The sequence below is a fragment of the Loxodonta africana genome, chromosome 9 (assembly GCF_030014295.1).
Source record: "Loxodonta africana isolate mLoxAfr1 chromosome 9, mLoxAfr1.hap2, whole genome shotgun sequence".
Taxonomy (NCBI): Eukaryota; Metazoa; Chordata; class Mammalia; order Proboscidea; family Elephantidae; genus Loxodonta; species Loxodonta africana.
Window position 1 is genome coordinate 95,185,355 of NC_087350.1, and position 20,891 is coordinate 95,206,245.

Consider the following 20,891-nt stretch of genomic DNA (forward strand, 5'->3'; position numbering starts at 1 on the left):
TATATTTTGTAAGTTTTAATGCAATGCAAAGTTGAATGGAATATTATAAATACAATAAACCAGAATGAATCAATAAACATAAATAGATAGAAAATAAATAAATAAATCAGAGCAATCATCTCCTAGGGACTGATGTCCCTGGAGCTAACTATTTTTAACATATGCTTGCTTAATACTACTGACAAAGTAATTGCTGAATTTAATTCCATAAATTCTGTGACTAAAGCAGAAATTGTACAAAGCATCAGGATTGGAGAAAGACTCATTAAAACCTGAGGTATGAAGATGACGCAACTTTGCTTGCTGAAAGCGAAGAGGACTTGAAGCACTTACTGGTGAAGATCAAAGACTGCAGCCTTCAGTATGAATTACATCTCAACATAAGAAAACAAAAATTCTCACAACTGGACCAATAAGCAACATCAGGATAAACAGAGGAAATATTGAAGTTGTCAAGGATTTCATTTTACTTGGATCCACAATCAACACCCATGGAAGCAGCAGTCAAAAAAATCAAACAAAGTATTGCATTGGCAAATCTGCTGCCCTCTTTAAAGTGTTAAAAAGCAGAGATGTCACTCTGAGGACTAAGGTGAGCCTGACCAAAGCCATGATATTCTCCACCATCTCATATGCATGCAAAAGCTGGACAATGAGTAAGGAAGACTGAAGAAGAACTGATGCCTTTGAATTATGATGTTCACAAAGAATATTAAATATACCACGGACTTGCAGAAGAACGAACAAATCTGTCTTGGAAGAAATATAGTCAGAATGATCCTTAGAAGAAAGGATGGTGAGACTTCATCTCACATACTTTGGACATGTTATCAGGAGGGACCAGTCTCTGGAGAAGGACATCATGCTTGGTAAAGTAGTCGTTGTTAGGTGCCATCAGGTCGTTTCTGACTCATAGTGACCCTAAGTACAACAGAACGAAACACTGCCTGATCCTGTGCCATCCTCACAATCATTGCTATGCTCGAGCCCATGGTTGCAGTCACTGTGTCAATCCCTCTTCTCAAGGACCTTCCCCTTTTTTGCTTCCTTGTAGGTTTATGGATATCATCCTATCACTGACAGTGTTGTACTTCAGGATATATCTTGAAATGTTCTTTTTTGATGATGAACGTGACGCCATTCCTCTTCAAGTTGTTGTTCCCGGGACAGTAGGCCATATGAATGTCTGATTCAAAATGGCTAAATCCAGTCCATTTCAGCTCACTCATGCCTATGATATCCATTTTTATGCTTTTCATTTCATTTTTGACTACTTCCAATTTTCCTAGATTCTTACTTCATATATTCCACATTCTGATTATTAATGGATGTTTGCAGCAGTTTCTTTCATTTTAAGTTGTGCCACGTCAGCAGATGAAGGTTCCAAAAGCTCGACTGCATCTACATCATTAAGGTTGACTCTACTTGGAGAAAGCAGCTCTTGCCCAGTCATATTTCCAGTGCCTTCCAAGCTGAGGGACTCATCTTCCAGCACTATATTAGACAGTGTTCTGCTGCTATTCATAAGGTTTTCACTAGCTAATTCTTTTCAGAAGTGACCACAAGATCTTTCTTCCTAGCTGAAACTTGTCTGCCATGGATGACCCTGCTGGTGTTTGAATACCAGTGACGTAGTTTTCAGGATCACAGCAACATGCAAGCTGCCACCGTACGGCTAACTGATAGACACGTGAGGGAATGTTGTCTGCTAGTAGAAGCTTATATTGTGGAATCTAGTGGCCTTCAGTTGTTTATCTGGTCATTGTGATTCCTTTCAGGTTCTTTGTTACTCCACCTCTATCTTGCTATGAGGGTGCAGGGCTGTGAGGCCCAGGGTACTATGTCGGGAGAAATAGCCTTCTTTTCTTTATTAGTTTGTGATTTTTAATTTTAATTTTTTTAACTTCTTAAATAAATGTAGTGTTTTACTGGGTAATCTTTATCTTCCTGCTTTTGCATTTCTTTCTATTTCTTCTTGAGGTTAATAGAAATGAAAAGAAGTAAAAGAAAGACAAACAGGCTCTACCATTTTCTCTATAACTTTTCAAGTCATTAGACTTTTTGTTTCTTACTTCAACTTCCCTGGAAAGGAAAAGTTGATAGTTGTTTGTGGCCAAAAAGGAAACAAATGTAAGTCTGGATGTCATCAAAGTGAAAGAAGGGAAGTGATTTTTTAGTTGAGTAAATGACAAAGTTTAAGTTAGCAAAATTCAATGCAGCAAAATCAAGGACTAGGGGCTATAACATAGGAGAATGATGGCAAATATTAAAGTAACCAAAGGTAGCAAAATGGCTGCTTCTGCCAGAGACTCAAAGGGAACAATGGACAGCCCTCAGCTTTGCAAGACCAGTATTTGTTTTTTCTTTCATTTAATGCAGATGTGATCAGCTCTGAGAGAAAGGAGATGTCACAACAACCACCTCACAAGAGACTAACAACCAGAACCCTTAGTTGCTAGAACACAAACCTATCTGCTAAGATAATGGTTATTAGCCTTTGCCTGAGTACTCTACCTAGTTCATAAACCCAATTTGCCAATGAAAAGATTGTTTTGAGAAAGCCAAAAGAAAGGGAATTGGATCATCTTCAAAGATGATGATGATGATGAAATACAGTAACAAATTTTATTGCTTGCTAACTATGGACCAGCTATTGTTCTAAAATCTTTAAAAAATACGGATTCAATTCTCTCAACAACCCTATATGGAAAATACTTACTTATAAAACTTTTAGGAACCCTGGTGGTGCAATGGTTAAGCTCTCAGCTGCTAACCAACAGGTCAGCGGCTCAAACCCAGCAGCTCCACAGGAGAAAAGACCTGGCGATCTGCTTCCATAAAGATTACAGCCTAGAAAACTATGGGGCAGTTCTACTCTGTCATATAGGGTTGCTATGGGTTAGAATCAACTCAATGGTGCACACAACAACAAAGTAAAATTTTTTGGAAAGAAATATAAATCTACTGGGATGAACTATTTCAAATATATCAAAGATTCAAAGATTCAAACATTTATCAACACCTTAGGGAGGGTTAAGATGATGGCTTGTCAGAAAAAGTCCATTAAAGGACATGAAGGATAGAAATAGACATGGGATTTATGAATGAAGGAGAGACCAGGGTATTAAATCAGTTGTGCAGGGAGGGTGAGATGACAAAGAATTCTGAGTTACCAAAATGCCAAAAGGTTTCTATTGTTTTGTAGGACAATTAGGGGTGTGATACGAGTGAATTTAATTCGCTGACTTTAAGTATTATGGAAAAATAGGCAAAGCGCCTTTTAAAAAGTTATAAGGGAATAGTTTTTTTTTTTTTTTGCCAATTTAAAAAAAAGTCTAAAAATTAATGAGTGGTTTCACTAGTGAAATATATTGACTTTATTAACCTATCAACTACCAAAAAACCCATTGCCATTAAGTCTGTTCCGACTCATAGTGAGAGTAGAATTGTACCACAGGGTTTCCAAGGAGCAGCTGGTGGATTCGAGCTGCTGATCTTTTGGTTAGCAGTGGAGCTCTTAACCACTGTGCCACCAGGGCTCCCCATCAACTACAGACGCCTGTACATCTATTTATTTTTGACTCCTGAATTTTCTTGTGAGTTTAAGCACAAGATAGATTTAACAATTTCCACTCTAACAAAGCCCAGGCATACGGGCTGTAACTTTTTTCCTTAGGTCATCACTGATTCCACGGGAGACCCTCTTTAGAGCCAATCTGCTGCTCTCGTTACCAAGGACAATGTGTTTTTCTACGGTCCGCTCAGACTGGACTTCCCATTGTGTACTGATAGAGCCCAGCGAAGAGCCTCTTGTCTTCCTTATCTGTCTGACCAATTGAGTGTGAGTGCTAAAAAGGCCTTTTATAAGACTAAGATGGAAGGCTATTAAGCACTTCCTGCACGGAAGCAGCAAACGTCTTTACAGGATTATTTACAAAGGAGAGTCTGGCTTTCATTCTGAACTCAACTACACTGTTTAGTATGATTGTCTTTGTTTGTCTAGCCTCATTCTATTAAATAAGATTGCAGGACTGAAACATACCACTAAAAGTTTGCTTTAATTGATGAAATGATAAAAGTATTACTATTTTTATCAGAAATAATGTTGATTAAATAACTTTAGATCTCTAAAGTTCAAACAGCCAGAAATGAGGTCTCTCAGAAAGGTTCCTAGAAAGAGGAGAGAGCCGGATGGGGATTATGGAATTTAAAAGATGCAGAAAACATATGTCATGAAAAACATAAGCCAGAAATTTACCTTTAATGCAAATAACAATTCTGAAATTCAAAACACAACAATGAGACCTACACAATAGGATTGTGAGGAAAGGGAAAGAGACTCGCTGTGGGACAGCTTTTCTTAAACCTTTTGGTTCAGGACTCCTTTACACTCTGAACAATTATTGAGGATTATACAGAGCTTTTGTTTATGTGGGTAATGTTGTTGTCAGGTGCCGTCGGGTTGGTTTTGACTCATAGAGACCCTGTAGGACAGAGCAGAACTGCCCCGTAGAGTTTCCAAGACATGGCTGGTGGATTTGAACTCCCAACCTTTTGGTTAACACCTGAGCTCTTAAACCACTACGCCACCAGGGCTATCAATATTTCACACATGAGAAATTTAGCTGTTAGAACATTAGAAATTGTGATCCTTTATCACACATCCTGTGGCTTCTGGAAAAGTTCACCAGACACTTGCAAGAGAATGAGTGGAAAAGACAAAAAAAAAAAAAACAAAATTGGTATTACAATAAAAATTTTTTCCCTCATGGATCTGCAGGAAGTGTCTCAAGGGTTCCCTGACCACACTTTGAGAAACATGGCTATTAGACCATGGAAGCAATTTTTACATTTAGATGAATGCTGAACTTAGCAATGTAAACTGTAGGGGCATAGATATTATAGATAACAAAAGAATTAAAAGCTGTCATGGACCTTCCTTCTACCTAGCCCAGACCGCATTAATTTTGTACACAATAATGAGCCAGGGAGTTTTAGTATTATAATGATGCATCAAAACAGATGATTTTCCCTCATGTTTGCCACTGTAGTGTCTGTGTTCCTTAGGGACAAGCTTTAAAAAGATGTCATTCTGACTTTGCAAGCCTTTGTCAAAGTCTGAAATCAAAACCCTGTCATGGCTCAGACTTTGGCCTTCCTGTTTATGTGCCCCACATGTATGACCCAGGTAGACAGAGACACATGGAGCTTTTTCCCTCCTGTCTCAGGGATCCACACTCACAGCCCATGTGTGGCAAAGGCCCTCACACTCAGGCTGTCACCACACTGTCTAGAGGCTAGACAGGATGGCTATCTGGGGAGCTGGTTTGGGACCCTGAGGCCTTCAGTGCCGGATAAAGGCAGCTTGCTTAGCATGGAATCTACAGAGAACTGAGCTCATGGTGACCCTTCCCACCGGCTTCATGGAAGTTTCCTTTTATAGGGGCAAGAAATTAGATTTTGTTCATATGTTTGTTAGATTTGTAAAGACTCTGTCATCTACCCACCAGCTTCGCAATTATCTGTCACAGACTGTAGCTTAAGAGCCCTTTAGCTGTCTATCTTAATGGATGACTGTTTTCGTTTGTCATTTACGTAGGTTTAATGATCTTAGTTTAGACCCTAATCCTCAGGAATGATTCCAAACTTTACTTTTAAATGTGCCTACTCACAGTGTGCATGAACTAGAGGGAAACGAAAGCAAAGTGATCCATCAATGTCCTAAATTAAATCAATTTTCACAAAGAAAGGCCTTTGTTGATATTAGAAACTGTGATCCTCCCATATGAATGTTATAATATCTCTCCTGCTGGACAGGTTCCGCCCCACTTGTCACTAAGTGTAATCAAATACCATCCTGTGTCCGTTTTGTTCAAGTGTTGTTTCATTTTGTTTTGTTTATAAATGGAGGCTGCTTCATGTCCCCAGTTTAAGAGATTCCTTGGAAGGCATTGACCTCATGAATAATTTTCCCTGGGCTGTGATGATTTGTTGGGTTCTGTAAGAGAACCTCAAGTTGGCAGCTGACAGCTCCAGAATAAAATGGATCCTGCTTTCTCTTTCCTTTTAACTAAAAAATAACGAAGGCTGTCGTTTTATGATTGTAACAGGGACATTCCCTCATCTCCAAAACTTCATCAAGAGAAAAAAAAAAAAAAGCCTCTTATCTAGGAAAAGTTTTCTAAAAATCTAGAACTTCCACTCAACTTTTGCTTTCCGTTGGTGGCTTTTTACATGAAGGGAAAGATTGACAACCAGAAACCACGAAGAAACTGGAAGCAGCTGTATGAATGCACAGTGCAGGTTGATGAGGAGCAAGTAGGAGATCAACAAATAATTCTCTCTCTTGCTCTCTCTCTCTCTATACCCTTTCAACTTTAGTTTAGCAATCCAAATTTCTTCCAGATATTTATACAAGTTGCCATTTCCTGAGTGAGTATAAAAATCAGTTATCTACAATGTGAAAGGTGGCTGTTTTTCAGTGTTCTCCAGGACACTTTCTAGAATTCCATTTTTTAGATTGTCATGGTTTTGCAGTCGGTTACGTAGAGAAGGACAGGAGAGTTCACTATTTTGATGGACAGCTATATAAAAAAACAAGAAAATAGTTATCATATGTTAAGCCATCTCTCTGGAAGACACTCTGCTAATTACTTTAAAATGTCTTAGTTTGGTTAATATTCACAATGTTAGGACTGTTTCCACCCTGTTTTACATTTGGGAAAACTCAGGCTCAGAGAAGTTAAAGTGGATTGCCCAAGATCACGCTTATGTAATGGCAGAATCTAGATTCAGTGTGAAATCTTATATCACATGTTAAGAATAATTGCTTAAGTTTCATATTTTGGAATTCTGTTGAGTTTTAAAATGTACTTGGATCCCAAGATTATACACACACACTTACTCCTTTGTGTTCCTTTTATTGTTAGGTATTATTATACTTTTTGCTGGTTTTCACCTGATATTGGGGAAGAGAAATTCTCTCTGTCCCAGTTTCACTCTTCCATCTTATAACAGAAGTGTCCCAGACTACTATATTCCTTGCAAATTGGTTATCTGTGCATTCCCAAGAGCTTATGATTTTCAAGGACCTGATGTCTTACAATGGAGATAAAATATAAATTTAATCAAAGACAATGCAAGCAATCACATTACAGGATAGTAGATAGAATTGGCATAACTATTTCTACTAGAAAATGAAGCGTGTTTATAATAACCAAAAACACCAGCTGCCATCAAGTTGATTCCGGCTTATAGTGACCCTATAGGACAGAGTAGAACTGCCCCATATGGCTTCCAAGGAGTGCCTGGTGGATTCGAATTGCTGACCTTTTGGTTAGTAGCCATAGCTCTTAACCACTACACCACCAGGGTTTCTATGTTTATAACAGCAATAGTAAAAACAATGTGACACAGGGAAAAATCAGGTAACCAGATTATTAAAGCACATAATCTTTGAAATTGAATTATTTGTAGTACTTAGATTTAGGAAAAAGCATGTTTCTGATGTTAGTAAGAGGAAAGACATTTTCAATCAGTGAATCATTGTAGCCTTCTCCCATTGCTTATTGATAACCTCACATTCCTGCTTCCCACTATCTGACACATATTTAGCCAATTGTTCAATTCCAGTACACCTTTATAGTGGTTTTAGAATTGTTAACCAGTACTCCCATGAGAAACAACTTTATCAACTAGAGTCCAGTGGTTTATGTACAATTCCTTTTGTTTTATCTAGTCCACTCATTTCCAAAGTTACTTTGGTCAGCACCTTTTCCCCTACCAGCTGCAGTGAGTTTATTCTTAAATTTGTAATATAGTTGGATTCTTTTGTTACATTCAGCATTCCATCCCCGGATCCATCAACCTAAATGATTTTTTTATGCACACATTAAAATTACACTCTGTACTGTAAAATTGTATGGGTTTTCACAAATGCATGGTAATATCCATCATTTAAATATCATACAGAATGCTTCACCTATACAACACCCCGTGAGCACCTGCAAACCATCTGTTTAACGTCTCTATAGTTTTTGATTTTCCCCAAATGTCATATAAATGGGATCACACAGTATGTTGACTTTTCAGGCTTTTCAATATGCATTTAAGACGCATCCGTTTCCTTGCCTGGCTTTATAGATCATCCGTCTTTATCACTGAAGAGTATATCTTTGTATAGAAGTTACGTGTTTTTGTTATCTATTCACCTATGAAAAATCTGTGAAAGGACATCTTGATTTTTTTTTCTAGTTTTTGCGATTATGAATGAAACTACACCCATTCCTCACTTATCCACATGGTTAGGTTCCAAAGACCAGGTCATTATGCAAAAATGGAGTGTGACCACATTATTACATAACTGCCATATTACATCATTACATGACTGCCAAACCACTGAGAATCATGACCCAGCCAAGTTGACATATAACCTTAACCATCACAGCCGACATTATCCTCACCTTTCACCTCGGCATTCATTACTGCCAGACATCCGTCGTTAATTTGAAAAATAGTCAGGTAGTAGATTTTTTACTATTGTTGTAAATGTGAAATGTCAGATAATGAGGTAGTCCATAAGGGAAGAGTAGGTGTACTGTAAATATTGGTTTATTGGCTTTTATGTGGACATAATTTTTCAAAGTGGTTGAGTATATAGTTAGGAGCACAATTGCTGAGTTACACAGTAAAACTGTGATTAGCTTTCTAAGAAACTGCCAAAGTGTCTTCCAAAGTGGCTGTAACATTTTTGCATTGTCATAATCAATGAATGAGAATTCATTTGTAAAGTTTTTTGTAAAGTTTAAAGTTTATTGTAATGTTATTTTTAAAAAATGCATTATGTTCTTCTCTCTGAACATCTTTTGTAACTCGTGATGTTACATGAGTTACAGTCTGAAAATAATCCCATTATTTTGGTTTCAGGGCCCTGGTGGCACAGTGGTTAAGAGCTCAGAATGCTAACCAAAAGTTGCGCAGTTAAAATCCATGAACTGCTCCTCGCAAACCCTATGGAGCAGTTCTACTCTGTTCTATAGTGTCACTATGAGTCAGAATCAACTCCGCAACAAGAGATTTTTTTTTTTTTTTAATTTTGGTTTCATATATTTTTCAACTGGTGCGGAAATACGAGTCGAGATTGCTTTTTTCAGCTTGGCAAACAGTAATATAATTGATTCGAGAAAGCCATGAGTATAACTTTCTTATTTATTTCCTGATTTTTCTACGGGGATTATTAAATGAGGGGACAGAACACTTCATTTTTCTTTCTGACAACCTCTCAGTCTTTCAGATAAAAACTGATACCTCGGAGGAACCTTTGGACAATTCCCAAGTAGGGATAAGCCTGAAGAATTTCTGTTTTGATCATTTCCATTTATTCCTGATTTTGAGATCAAGGATAGAAAGTAGTTTACCCAGGGGGATTAAGCTGAGCTGTAGTCTTTTGTGCTAAACAGGTTTAAGATCTATTGGAGTATCTGATGGCAGAAATGGATAGGGTAGCTTGTGTTTTCTGAGGAAACTTAAAATGGGTCCTGGTATTCCGGCATAGCATAGACATTTTCCTTTATCAGATGCCTAAAAAGCAGGAAGATGTCTTTTTGTTCAGGCTATGGTTCCAAACAAAACATGTCCCAACCAAGACAACAGGTATGGCTGCAGCAGAGCATCACCAGCGTCTTGAGAGACCTGGTCATCGACAATCTCCGTGACTTAGCGGGACGACAGCGAGGGGGCGCGCGGCTACCGCTAAACACTGAGCGCAGAGCTTCCCTCGGGGCACACCAACGGCCGGAAGAGGGCGCCCGAACTCGCCTTAACTGACCAACGAGCGCCTGGAACCGTGCGTGAAACGTCTCAGGCCTCAGTCCCGCGGTCAGACTAGTTTGCAGCGGGACTGACGCCCAGGGAGACGGCACCGCGACTCCGGGACCAATGCGCGGCCGTGTGACTAGTGAGTTCAAGCTTCTGCTTCGCGCCCTGACTGCTGAGGAGGGAGCTTTGCCGCGACCTCTCCCCAGACGCTTTTCTTCCAGAGCGAGCTCAGAGCCTCTCGTTTTCTGGGCTTTTCGCCCGTGTTTTATTCTTTACTTTCTCATGTAATGCTTTAGCAGGAGTTATTTTACAAAGGTATCCGTTTATGGAGTGGTTTGATGGCTCAAAACCACATCATGCTGTATTTTCTGTAGATTCAGAATTGCTCTGCGAAGGAAAGAAAGAAATTCAGAGAAAGGGGAAATATGTCTACAGTCGGGACACGAATATACGAAATATTGGGACCTTGCAGTCAAATAATAAGGACGTGGCGGGTACCCAGCTGTGATTTACGCAGTCGGGGAGGAAAGGGAAAATGTGCACCTCTAAATATACACGGTTTTATAACTTTTAAAGGTAATATATTTAATTTGCTACAATGCTAAAATAGTGGAGAAATAACTTTAAAATTAATAAGTAGGTGTATTAAAACTCTCAACATTATTTTAGGTATTTAATTTGTACCCAAACCAGAATATATTATAATTTCCTGGCTTCAATGGAAGCAAACTCATTGGTAATCTTTCCAAAATTACTTCTTTGCTTATTTCTTTTTTAGTGAAAGAATTGCCATGTTTGTCAATATCCCAGGACCCAACGACCATCTTAAATAATTTAATTTCAGCTTACAGAAACTTTTTGTCCACAGGACCCACTGTGACCAATATTGTTTTAAAAAAATTCTCCAAGCCACTTCCAAATTTGGAAAGATTTTAATAAACAAAATACATGAATCAGTTTTAAAAAATCCACACATGATGCTGATTTTATAGTATAAATATTGATATTACATGCTACTTGGAACCATTTAATCAAGAGATATAGCTGTAATTATAAATCAGATGTATTTGTTAAAAAAAAAAATACCATTTCTCCAGATAACATTTCAAAATCTGAAGATGCTTCACTTAATGTTTAATATCTTCCTTTCAAATTGGAATTATGATGTCTTTAATCCCCTGAATTTCAATTGGGTATGCACTTTTCCCATAAAAATTGATACTCCCATCTGTTGATTCAAACATTTCTAATTTTTAAAATTTTTTCTTATTTTATTTCTCCTGCTGAAGTTTTACATTCGTCAAACGTATTTTCAAAGTTATTTTCTTTCGTTTGTTTTAAGCAAAGACCTATTAAACATGCCACTTTATATATAGTCATATTTTTACATGGACAGCCTTATTTTTTCCACTTGGTTCAAAACATCATCCCACATAGATAAGTTGCATAAAAAATTGTAATCTATTTGCATGAAGATACTTTTTGTTTAGCATAATGTAAGTTTGTATTTGACATTATATGATGTACCTGAATGACTTCATGTGCTAAATCCACTGGTTCCTTTGATTTTGATGCCCACCAGATATTCTTAGGTGTTTTAGTAGCAAACGTGAGAATATTCTATCTACTGGTTGAATCCACAAAATATGCATATCTTCTTTGTACAATACTAAAAATATTATATTTTAACTCACAGAGGCAGGATTTTTGCATATTATAACTCTGAGCTGAGCAAGGTACAAATTTGGCATAATCATATTTTGGGGAGTAATGACTTTTCCACCCTTGTGAACACCTGCCACCTTTGCTCCATTATCATATACCTGGCCAGTAACATTTTTTTGTCAATATCATTCAATTTATTAATTTCATACTAAGACTAGATCATATCCAAATTTTTCTGTCATTTAAATAATGTCAGGAAAAATTTATTCTATTGTTAAGACATGATTCTAAAGGCAAACATACCTACTGAGCTGGCATTTTTGTTCATGATGGCCTAAATATGTTGTCCAATCAAAAACCATTTACTGCTTCTCAATAGTATTTCAGATCTAACATACTTTCATTTGAATTTTATTACACAAATTCATTATAAATTCATTTGAATTTTATTACACAAATAAGGTACAGATCCCTTTGTATTATTATCTATGTGATTATCTTGATCTTATAACAACATATAGATTCAACTAACATTCCAGGGTTTGAGCTTACGATACTGTTTTGTGATCTTCTAAGAAGCAAATTATTTTTTGGCATAAAATATAACCAGCTAAAAATCACTAGCGAAATTTTCCTGCCATTTTTGTTTCTCTGATTTATCACTTTTTATAAAGCATCGTTTAGTTAACTATCAATTTGAATAGTTTTATTAAACCTTTTGTTTACAGCAGCACTGTGTAACTAAGACACACACACACAGCTGGCAGAGCAAGCATGAGGGATGCGTCCTGTAGTGTGCCTCCGCCTAATTATGGGCAGGTCAGTTAGCAGCCCCTTTGGGTGTGCATATCTTGCCTGATTGCCTTACTCCCTGTGTTCCTGTGGAGAAAATAGTCAGGTGTGACTGGTGTGACCCACAGTCAGTCTTTCGGCACATGTAAACCACCACTTCTCTCTTGATGAGTTGTCTTTGGCCATGGGAACATGAGAAAAGTTACTGTCCTGAGAGTCACCTCTTCTGAGTTCTTCAGTCCTGGATTTTCCACCTGTTTGGTTACTCATCCTCTCTGAAATTCAAGTTGGGAGAATCAAATAAAAAGATGAGTGTGCAATACTATTAAATATGTAATAAAAAGGAGACATTAATCTTCCTAGGCTTTGCTTGCTCTGTAAGTGTGAACGACTCTGTAAGGCATAGATGTTGCTCCAGTAGGCTGTGGACCTGGGATCTAAGGTAGGGTGAAGAGACTGGAGTAAAGCCAGGATAAGCCTCCTCCTTCTCTAGGTGGAAGTGGTACAATAGTTGGCTCCAGTGGCTCTTTTCTCTATTTCATGGAGACTCCTTTTTGGTGACTTCACTTCTTCATGGCTCTTCTTTTTCAGAAATAACTCCAATAAGCTCTTTAATGGCATCGAATCAGACAACATGGAAATGGAGGAGTACAAAGAGTCATTTAGAATGTTTGGCCATGTTGGCTACAGTTGACTGAGTAATGATCCAAAGTGAGCCCAGGAAAACTGCATTCTTATAAGAAATTGTAGGACTTACCTCTGGCATGGAATCCATGGGTGATGCAAACAGTTAACATGCTGTGCTGCTAACCAAAAGGTTAGAGGTTCACATCTAGCTAGAGGCACCTTGGAAAAAAGGCCTCGTGATCTACTTCTGAAAAATCAGCCATTGAAAACCCTATGCAGCACAGTTCTACTCTGATACATGAGCCAGAACCCATGAGTCAGAATTGACATGATGGCAAATGGCACTGGCACCTCTGGTGCATGAGCTGTGCGTGTCCCTGAAGGAGACATCCCATGTCTCTACCAAGCACAAAAAAAAAAAAAAAAAAAAAATCACAGGGCACACCTCAACCCTGATAGGCCCACTCTTTGCACCAAGGCCAAGATCTTGCACAATGTCAAAAAATGTCTGTCAGGAGAGCACCAAGATCAGTTAACCCAAAAAGGGAGGCGTCAATCCCAAAAGGATCCCTGTAGGCATTATCTTTGTGCTCAAAGACAAGCCCCAGTTCTATACTACTGCCAAGATGGCACCAGTGTGTTCTACAGTGTCCTTATCAGTTATAAACAGGAAGAATCTGTGTGTGTGTGTGTGTGTGTGTGTATGCACACACACATGCACGTACATTTTCGCATGTTTGGAAGGGATAGGTAGGGGAAATCATGATTAGCAATGATAGAAATATTCCCATTTCTTCCCACTTGCTAGGTTATTTGTTTCCCGTTTTCACTGGCTTCTTTCCTTTTCTACACTCTGAGCCTCCAAATTTTTCCTTACCAACTGCCTCATTTTCCTGCAGGTGCTGTGTGTCTGCTGTGTGAACCATCCCGTCATTACAGGGTATATAATCCCTTTGCCCTGCAACGATGTCATCTGGCCAGGCACCATGTAGATTCTCCATAGGGATTGGCTTCCATTTGCCAAGGTACTCACTCAATGGGTAGAATTCATTATTGAAATCAAAACTTGTTTCAAGACAGTGAACCCCCAAAACACAGCAGATCCTTAAGTAGCAATTAACTTGTTCCTGGGCCATATCTCATCCATCCTGTGATCCACTTCAGCAGTATCTCCCAAATACCACCCTCCTAAAACTTACCCAGCTCTGTGTCCACTACAGAGTGGCTATTTTTTCTAAATTAAAAAAGCCACCGTCTTCCGGATTAACGGTTTTATCCCTGAACCCTTTCAGAATTAACCTGTCTTTTGGTGGCTGGGAGATTAAGCACATTGATTCAGGCCATGGTTCAATTTTCATCTTCCTAGCTTAGAATCCAGCTCCCTTCCAGTGGCTAGAGAGTGAGCTGAGAGCTACTTGAATATATGTGGAGACTTCTCTCACAAGCCTAAAAAAAATACGTTCTCCTTCCACTACCAGGTTGGCTGAGGCCTTACACCTGCTCTTGCCTTCCTTTGGCCTCCTCCTGCCTCTGCCTGCTAAGCCACAAACTGAGACAGGACATCTACATTCCCTGTTGCTCCAGATCCTGTCACACAAGAAGAGGAAAGAGAAAAAGTGGTCAATTGTATACTTTCATTAAGGCTAAGCAAAGAATTGGGAAGCAGTGCTGATCTCCCCAGACTTTATCAGGAATGGAAGAGGGCCTTGAGGCTGGTTGAAAGCCATTCTCCACCAACATAGTCAGGGTCATGGGCATTGCTCCTAACCTTCTGAACTCGGGGCTTCAAGACTCCGAAACTCCAGTTCCGTTTTTGGAATATGTGAAGTTTATTATCTCTTACTGTTTATGGAGTCTGAGGAGGAAATTTTTGGCCTTATGAGGCCGGTATAACCCCAAGCATTCCGACCCATGGCTGAATAGAGTTCAGTGTTGCGATGGAGCAAGGGAAGGGGAAGAACTGACAAGTTAGGTCCTAGGCATGTTCTGTAATGGGTTTTCTCATTATTTTAACCCACTGAATATTTTGTCTTGTAATTGGCTGTTTTTGTTTTTTTTAATGGTATTTGTATTTTAAAAGGCAGTATTCAGAAAGACAAATGAAGGAAGTTGAGATGGTAGTGGGTGTGAAATGCTGCTGTCAAACTCCCTCCCTAACTAGGCCTTCTCAGCTTTGAGAAGTTAAAGTTGGCTCTCAGTAAGAGCCCAAGCCAATCTCTTTTTTTTCTAAGCGCCCCCCCCCCGCCATTCATAATTCATAGGATATGCTAAATTTCCCCTAACTGCAGCAGAGACAGACGAAAACAGCCTCTTTGTAGAAGAAACAAATATTTGGGGGGAAGAATAAGTATCATTGATTTTGAGAAACAGATAACCTCCTCTTTAGATGAATAATGTGAAAAATCAATGAATTTTCTCTAATTGTATGGAAAAATGACTTGGAAAGAAATGTTGCTAGGAATAGGGGGTGGACTCTTCCATCTTTCTGTCTCTTGAGGAAACACACCCCAGGTACAGAATCTGGAGCAGGTGTAAGGATGGCCTAGTATTCTTGACCTAGACTGTCAGGGCTTGACTGGTGATATAGGCACCCGAGGAACTTGGAAGGAATATTTTGTCCTTTAATTCTTTTCAGTACTGAAAGCACTGAAAAAAGTGCTTCATTTTGTTTCTGAAGTTATTCTTTGGTGGAGCCTGTGGCAGGAACTGGAGCTTCTTGTACCCAGGAACTTCCGCTAATTGCCTCTCCTGAGCAGGAGGACTCTTCTCCCTGGGATATATGGTCTCCATTCCTGCATCCTCTATTTCATCTTCTCCTGCTAAGGGTCTCCTAGGTTCCTGTCTCTATATTGTTGTTTATGGATTTTTGTCCCATTTGCTGTCCTCTCCCGTCTAAGGGACCTGCAAGTCTATGAGCAGATTAGAGAGGGACACTCTCATGGCCATGTAGCCCTCTTCATGCGCAGGCGAGGGTGCAAGGAAAGAAATATCCAGGCCAGAGGCTGAATATTTTGTAGTCACTTCTTCTTCCTGAACTACTTGAGCATTTTCTCCAAGGAGCATTGCAGGCATGGCTATGAAGTCAGCCTTTGAAACATGGGTAGATGAAGAATAAAAGGCAGGCTTGGGAAGAGATCAAGATTGGGTCTCATTCATGTTTAAATGTTTTGTATTGAAGGACCTCAAAGAGTAGGCTGCACCTCTAATGCACCCAAAACCATCTAATACGGATTTCTAAAATCTGTCAGGGACCTGGATGAAGAAAAGTAAACTTCTGAGTGGATTCCTGGTAATATTCCCAACACGATGAAGGAGCTGTATTTCTGGTTTTAAAGTGGGTATGGAACTTCCCAGTGTGGAGCAATGTAGAGTGGGCAGCAATCCCCACAGTATTGATCTTCCCCATCTTCTTGCCGAAGTGTTTTCAGGAACTTGCAGTCTAGATTCTCCCCTGACCTCTTGATAATATGTCTGTGTGTGACTCACTAAGCCACATTTTGTCTCTTTCTCAGAGCCACTCCATGTAAAGCTACCCTCCAAAGGGAGCCTGGGCAGGTACCCATAAGAGACAATAGTTAAAAAAAAAAGTGCGTTGAGGAGGACAATGGAGATAGACCAGCCAGGCAGACCTGGGAAAAGGTCACATTCCTTCACACCTCTGACTTCATGATACTCCTTTCATACTTCACAAAGGTTTTCTTGCATATCCTATTCCCTGTGGTTCTCCGTCTTTTGTCAACCCAACTCTGCGCTGAGGCCCTGGGATTTCATAGGACAACCTAGGAAGAGGGATTCCTGAAATAATGAAGATTAATTACTTTTTCTGAAGAGAAAGTAGGTTTAGTGCCACATTAGCACCTTTCAAGTAAGCTGCCCAAACTGGGAATACAGCAGCCTGGGTTATATCGAGTGAAGGTAGGAGCAAGGAACTCATGTAGGAGGCTGAGTAAAATGTTCCACTGGGAATAGACTCAAGATTAGGCTCCGAATGCCAGGAATTAAAACTCAAGTTCAAAAGGTCAATGACAACAATAGTAAGGTTCACCTATGTATGGAAGTGTGTCATTGTAAAGTACTTTCACATACGTTACCCCAGGTGATCATCAAAACAAGCCCATATGTTTGCAGGCCAGGTGCACTGTCAAACGAGGAATCCGAAACTTAGGGAAAAACTTGTCTAAAGTCACTACACAAAACTTTTGCCTCCAAAACAACCAATAATTCTTCAACTATGTCTCACACTGTCACCTAGTGGGTAAGATCCATTGCCCAGCTCCAACATTATTTCCCATGGAGAGACAGAGAAGAGATTAGGAGAAGATTCCCAGGTTCTGAGTTCCTTGCTTCCTTGCAATAGTCATCTCTGAGATTACTGTTTTCTGAGGAAGGCAGACTCTGGGAAGTGACTTAATCACCAATTGTGGACCTTATTGAAAGGAGAAATTAAGTTTAAACCTGGGAGAGCCCAGGGTTGAATAACAGAACTTTTAAAATTCTTCCTGCCTCTGCATTGATGCTGAAAGACCAAAACAGAGGGAGAGAGAGTGAGCCAGTGAGTGAGTGAGTAAGAATTCAGGACACTTTTCTTGCTCTCATTCTAATGAAGCAGTAGATGTTTATCGATGAATGATGTAACTTTGTATGTAGACTTAATTGAAATCTCGTTTCCATATTATTCATTTTTAAAGATCAATACACTACTGATTCTTCTGTGTCATATTCAAATAAAGAAGTGTTTTGTGCATGTAATTCTCAATGTTTCAGACTGGACCTCTACCAAAAAGGGGCACAAACTCTGATCTTCAGGTATATCTGTGCTCCATTCTATAGGATTTTTCTCCCTGAGGTCAGATAGGGTAGTATCTGATCCAAGTCTTTCAGAAGCTCAACTTGCTCACTGTGTTCACCCTGACACAACAGAGAAGGTTGGCCCAAGGACACTGAGGTGGGAAGATAGCTGGTAAACAAGTGTTGAGGGCCTATTTTCCTCAGGTGGCCAGGACTCTCTTAAGCTGGTCCATGGGCCTGAATGAATGTTTTTATATTTTACCCTGGGACTCCCTACCACACCTAAGTACATGTCTGTAGGTTTTAGATATAAACTCTGGTCCCCACTCTTCTCCTTGCCCTCCCCCACCTGTTGTCGTAGATTGACAATGTTCTAATCTCTACTGAGAGTTCCCATTCTTGATGTCTCTCCATTCCAATAAATGATTTAGAAAAGTAAAGGAATACGAAAATGGAAAGCAAGATTAAATCTTTTTTTGTGGGCTGGACTTTGAGTTTTCTTTTCTGATGTCTATATTTTTCTCAAACATCGGTAAATCTGGACACCCCTGAATGCAGTAACATGAAAGACGATTCCAACTACATATAAATACTTAAACCAAGACCCCAGGGCTCACTAAAACATTAAATGACGCAAAATTTTCCATCTGAAGCACACTGCTGCCAAAGACAATTCACAACAGAGAAGGTGCACTTCAGCTGAGTTCCAAGCCAGCATCATAGCATTACAGAATAGTCACAAAGCATTCTTAATTGAGAGGGAGGGAGGGAAAGAAGATAAATTCAAGGCCCCTACACTACCATCCAGCCTAGTGGATCCCAACACCCCGCATGGCCACAGGATCCCTTTTGCTTTCTGTTCCTACTTTCCAATAGCTGAGCATATTATACATACACAAAACACACACGTACAGTTGATTCTGTTATTCTATAAAGTCACTGGGAACACTGAACTAGAGAATACAGAACCATTGTTCCTAAGGAAAATACAGAGTTAGGTTCCTGTGAGCCTCTGGTCACATTTTCATCAGCTAATCAATATACAACCTTGTTTTATGTGCATTTCTGTTTAAAGGCATTTAATGTTGATTCATTAATGTTCAATTCACAGCCAATGGCAGTATAACTCATGTCTGAACAAAGCTTACCAACACGTGTATTTTCTTAACAGCATTTGTACCATTTGCCACTTAGATACTCAATTTATACATGTCACATGAATGGAATGAATGAGTAAATAAATTTTACCATCCATCCTTCAATTTGGTTAACAAAGCAGTTTTTGTTTTTTTTTAAAAAAAAAAATTCAAGAAGTTTTCTTTGATAAAGTTTTAATAAATAAAACACAAATTTAATAAAATGGAAAGGTGAACATACATTGTAAATCTTCATACAATGTAAATGTGAACATTTTATTATATGAAAACATTTAAATATTATAAATATAAGCCAGAATGAATAAATAAACATAAACATTGAAAAAATCAGGGAAGTCATCTCTTAGGGACTGATGTCCCTGCAGCTGACTATTTTTAACATATACTTAATACTACTGACAAAGTAATTGCTGAATTCAATTCAATAAATTCTGTTCCTAAAGCAGGAATAAGAGTCTTTTGAAATGATGAGAGACATGTATGCAAGTGTGATATGGCATATCAGCCATTGAGAGTCAAGATGAACCCATGTCTCCATGCTTTCTTCTTAATCTTTCTTGCAAGTTTGTCGATGAAGAGAAGGATCTCTTGATTTCCACTCTGACAATTTCCCAGGCACAGTCACTGTATTCCTTCTCTTTCAGATAGGAATGGATTCCCTGGAAGTACCTCTTCACAGCCAGTGCAGAGCTCTCAATCGCCAGGACAGATTCTTCCTCTTCCATTACCTGCACTAAGCAGGCCTCCAGATCTTCCAGCTGTAGATAGAGTCCACTGTGGAGTTGGTCCAGGAGGGTTGTGTTCCAAGCAGCAGAGGAGTCCTTTGTGTGGAAGAGGTTGAAGATCTGCTGGAGCATCTCGTGGAGGACAGAGATGACCTGGGCCTTCTGGAGCTGGCTGCCATCCACCATCTCCTGGGGGAATCTGAAGTCCTTTCTTTCCTTCAGGCAGGAGAAAGGGGAGAGTCTCCTCATTTGGTCCAGAACCACAAAGGTCTTCTTACTAGTCAGGGTGTGTTTCTTAGACAGGTCACAGCCCAGAGATGGAGCAGGGCCACAGCCGAACACCACCAGGGCTGTCAGTAGAAAGAGCAGGAAAGCCATTGGGAGAATTGAAGATGCTGCTGGCTTGGCTGAGCTGGATGTCTGGTTGAACCTTGGACCCTGGGTTCTCTGAGGACATTCCTTCTATTGTGGCTTTTAAATAGGGAACATAATAGTTTTCATTTTCGAACATTCCTCTAAAGTTTTACTTCCATTTTTTGGTTTCATTTACATATTCTTCATATGGCCTGAGAAGACGTCATCAATCTAAACACTTAATTTTTGCAATAGAAGTTTAATTTCCCTAGTAAACTTCGGATGTTGTAATCCAAATGGATATTTATCAGTGAAATGAGAAACACCTTTATCCTAAAGTTAGAATTGTGTGTATGTATGTAATCCACTCACATACCAATACTTTTTTTATGTATATAAGTATTGCTCTTCACTGTGCTAGAAACAAACTTTTAGCTCTAATTCTGGGCTCTATTTTCACCCTCCTCACCTTACCTATAAAGTCAAGCTCCTTTAGCCCTATTGATTTTTGTATTTGATTAAGAATTTACCAGACTACCTGTGGCAAAAAACGCTTTAGAACCAAGAACTAGGTTTTGTTCTGTGTTTTATTCACAGCAGAGCCTAACAGTTATTAGTGAATGAGAATCTCCAACTGTTCTCTTCCTTCTAGAACACATTCATGTAGGTCCATGTGGTTTTGCTTCACCAGGGCCACAAAGTTAGGATTATATTAGACATTGCTTTTGCTTTCCACCGTTTTTCTTACTGGATGTCTAGAGTTCTTAGGCTGTGCCAATAGCCATAGCAGGAATCCCAGTTCTTTTCAGGTGTGTATGGGTGTGGAGATTCTAATTCCATGATAATCTTATTTTCAGCCTTTTTCCAACACCGTCTCACTTATGAGCAGTTATTGTATCTGCTGACAAATACCCTCTCCTCTAGGGTGACCATGTCCTCAACTCAAACTCTACTGGACTAACTCTCT

At 39.2% G+C, this 20,891-nt stretch overlaps 1 protein-coding gene across 1 annotated transcript; it reads right to left on the reverse strand.

Moving 5' to 3' along the window:
* Window positions 1-19,085: 19,085 nt before the first annotated feature.
* LOC100665300 (interferon omega-1-like) lies at window positions 19,086-20,410 on the reverse strand. The gene has a single exon (XM_003407332.3). It carries the CDS (start codon window positions 19,946-19,948, stop codon window positions 19,361-19,363), a length of 588 nt encoding a protein of 195 aa, XP_003407380.2. The 5' UTR covers window positions 19,949-20,410; the 3' UTR covers window positions 19,086-19,360.
* Between the last annotated feature and the right edge of the window lie 481 nt (window positions 20,411-20,891).

Coding starts and splice junctions, on each gene's coding strand:
- LOC100665300 (XM_003407332.3), bottom strand. CDS start 19,948: ATGGCTTTCCTGCTCTTTCTACTGACAGCCCTGGTGGTGTTCGGCTGT.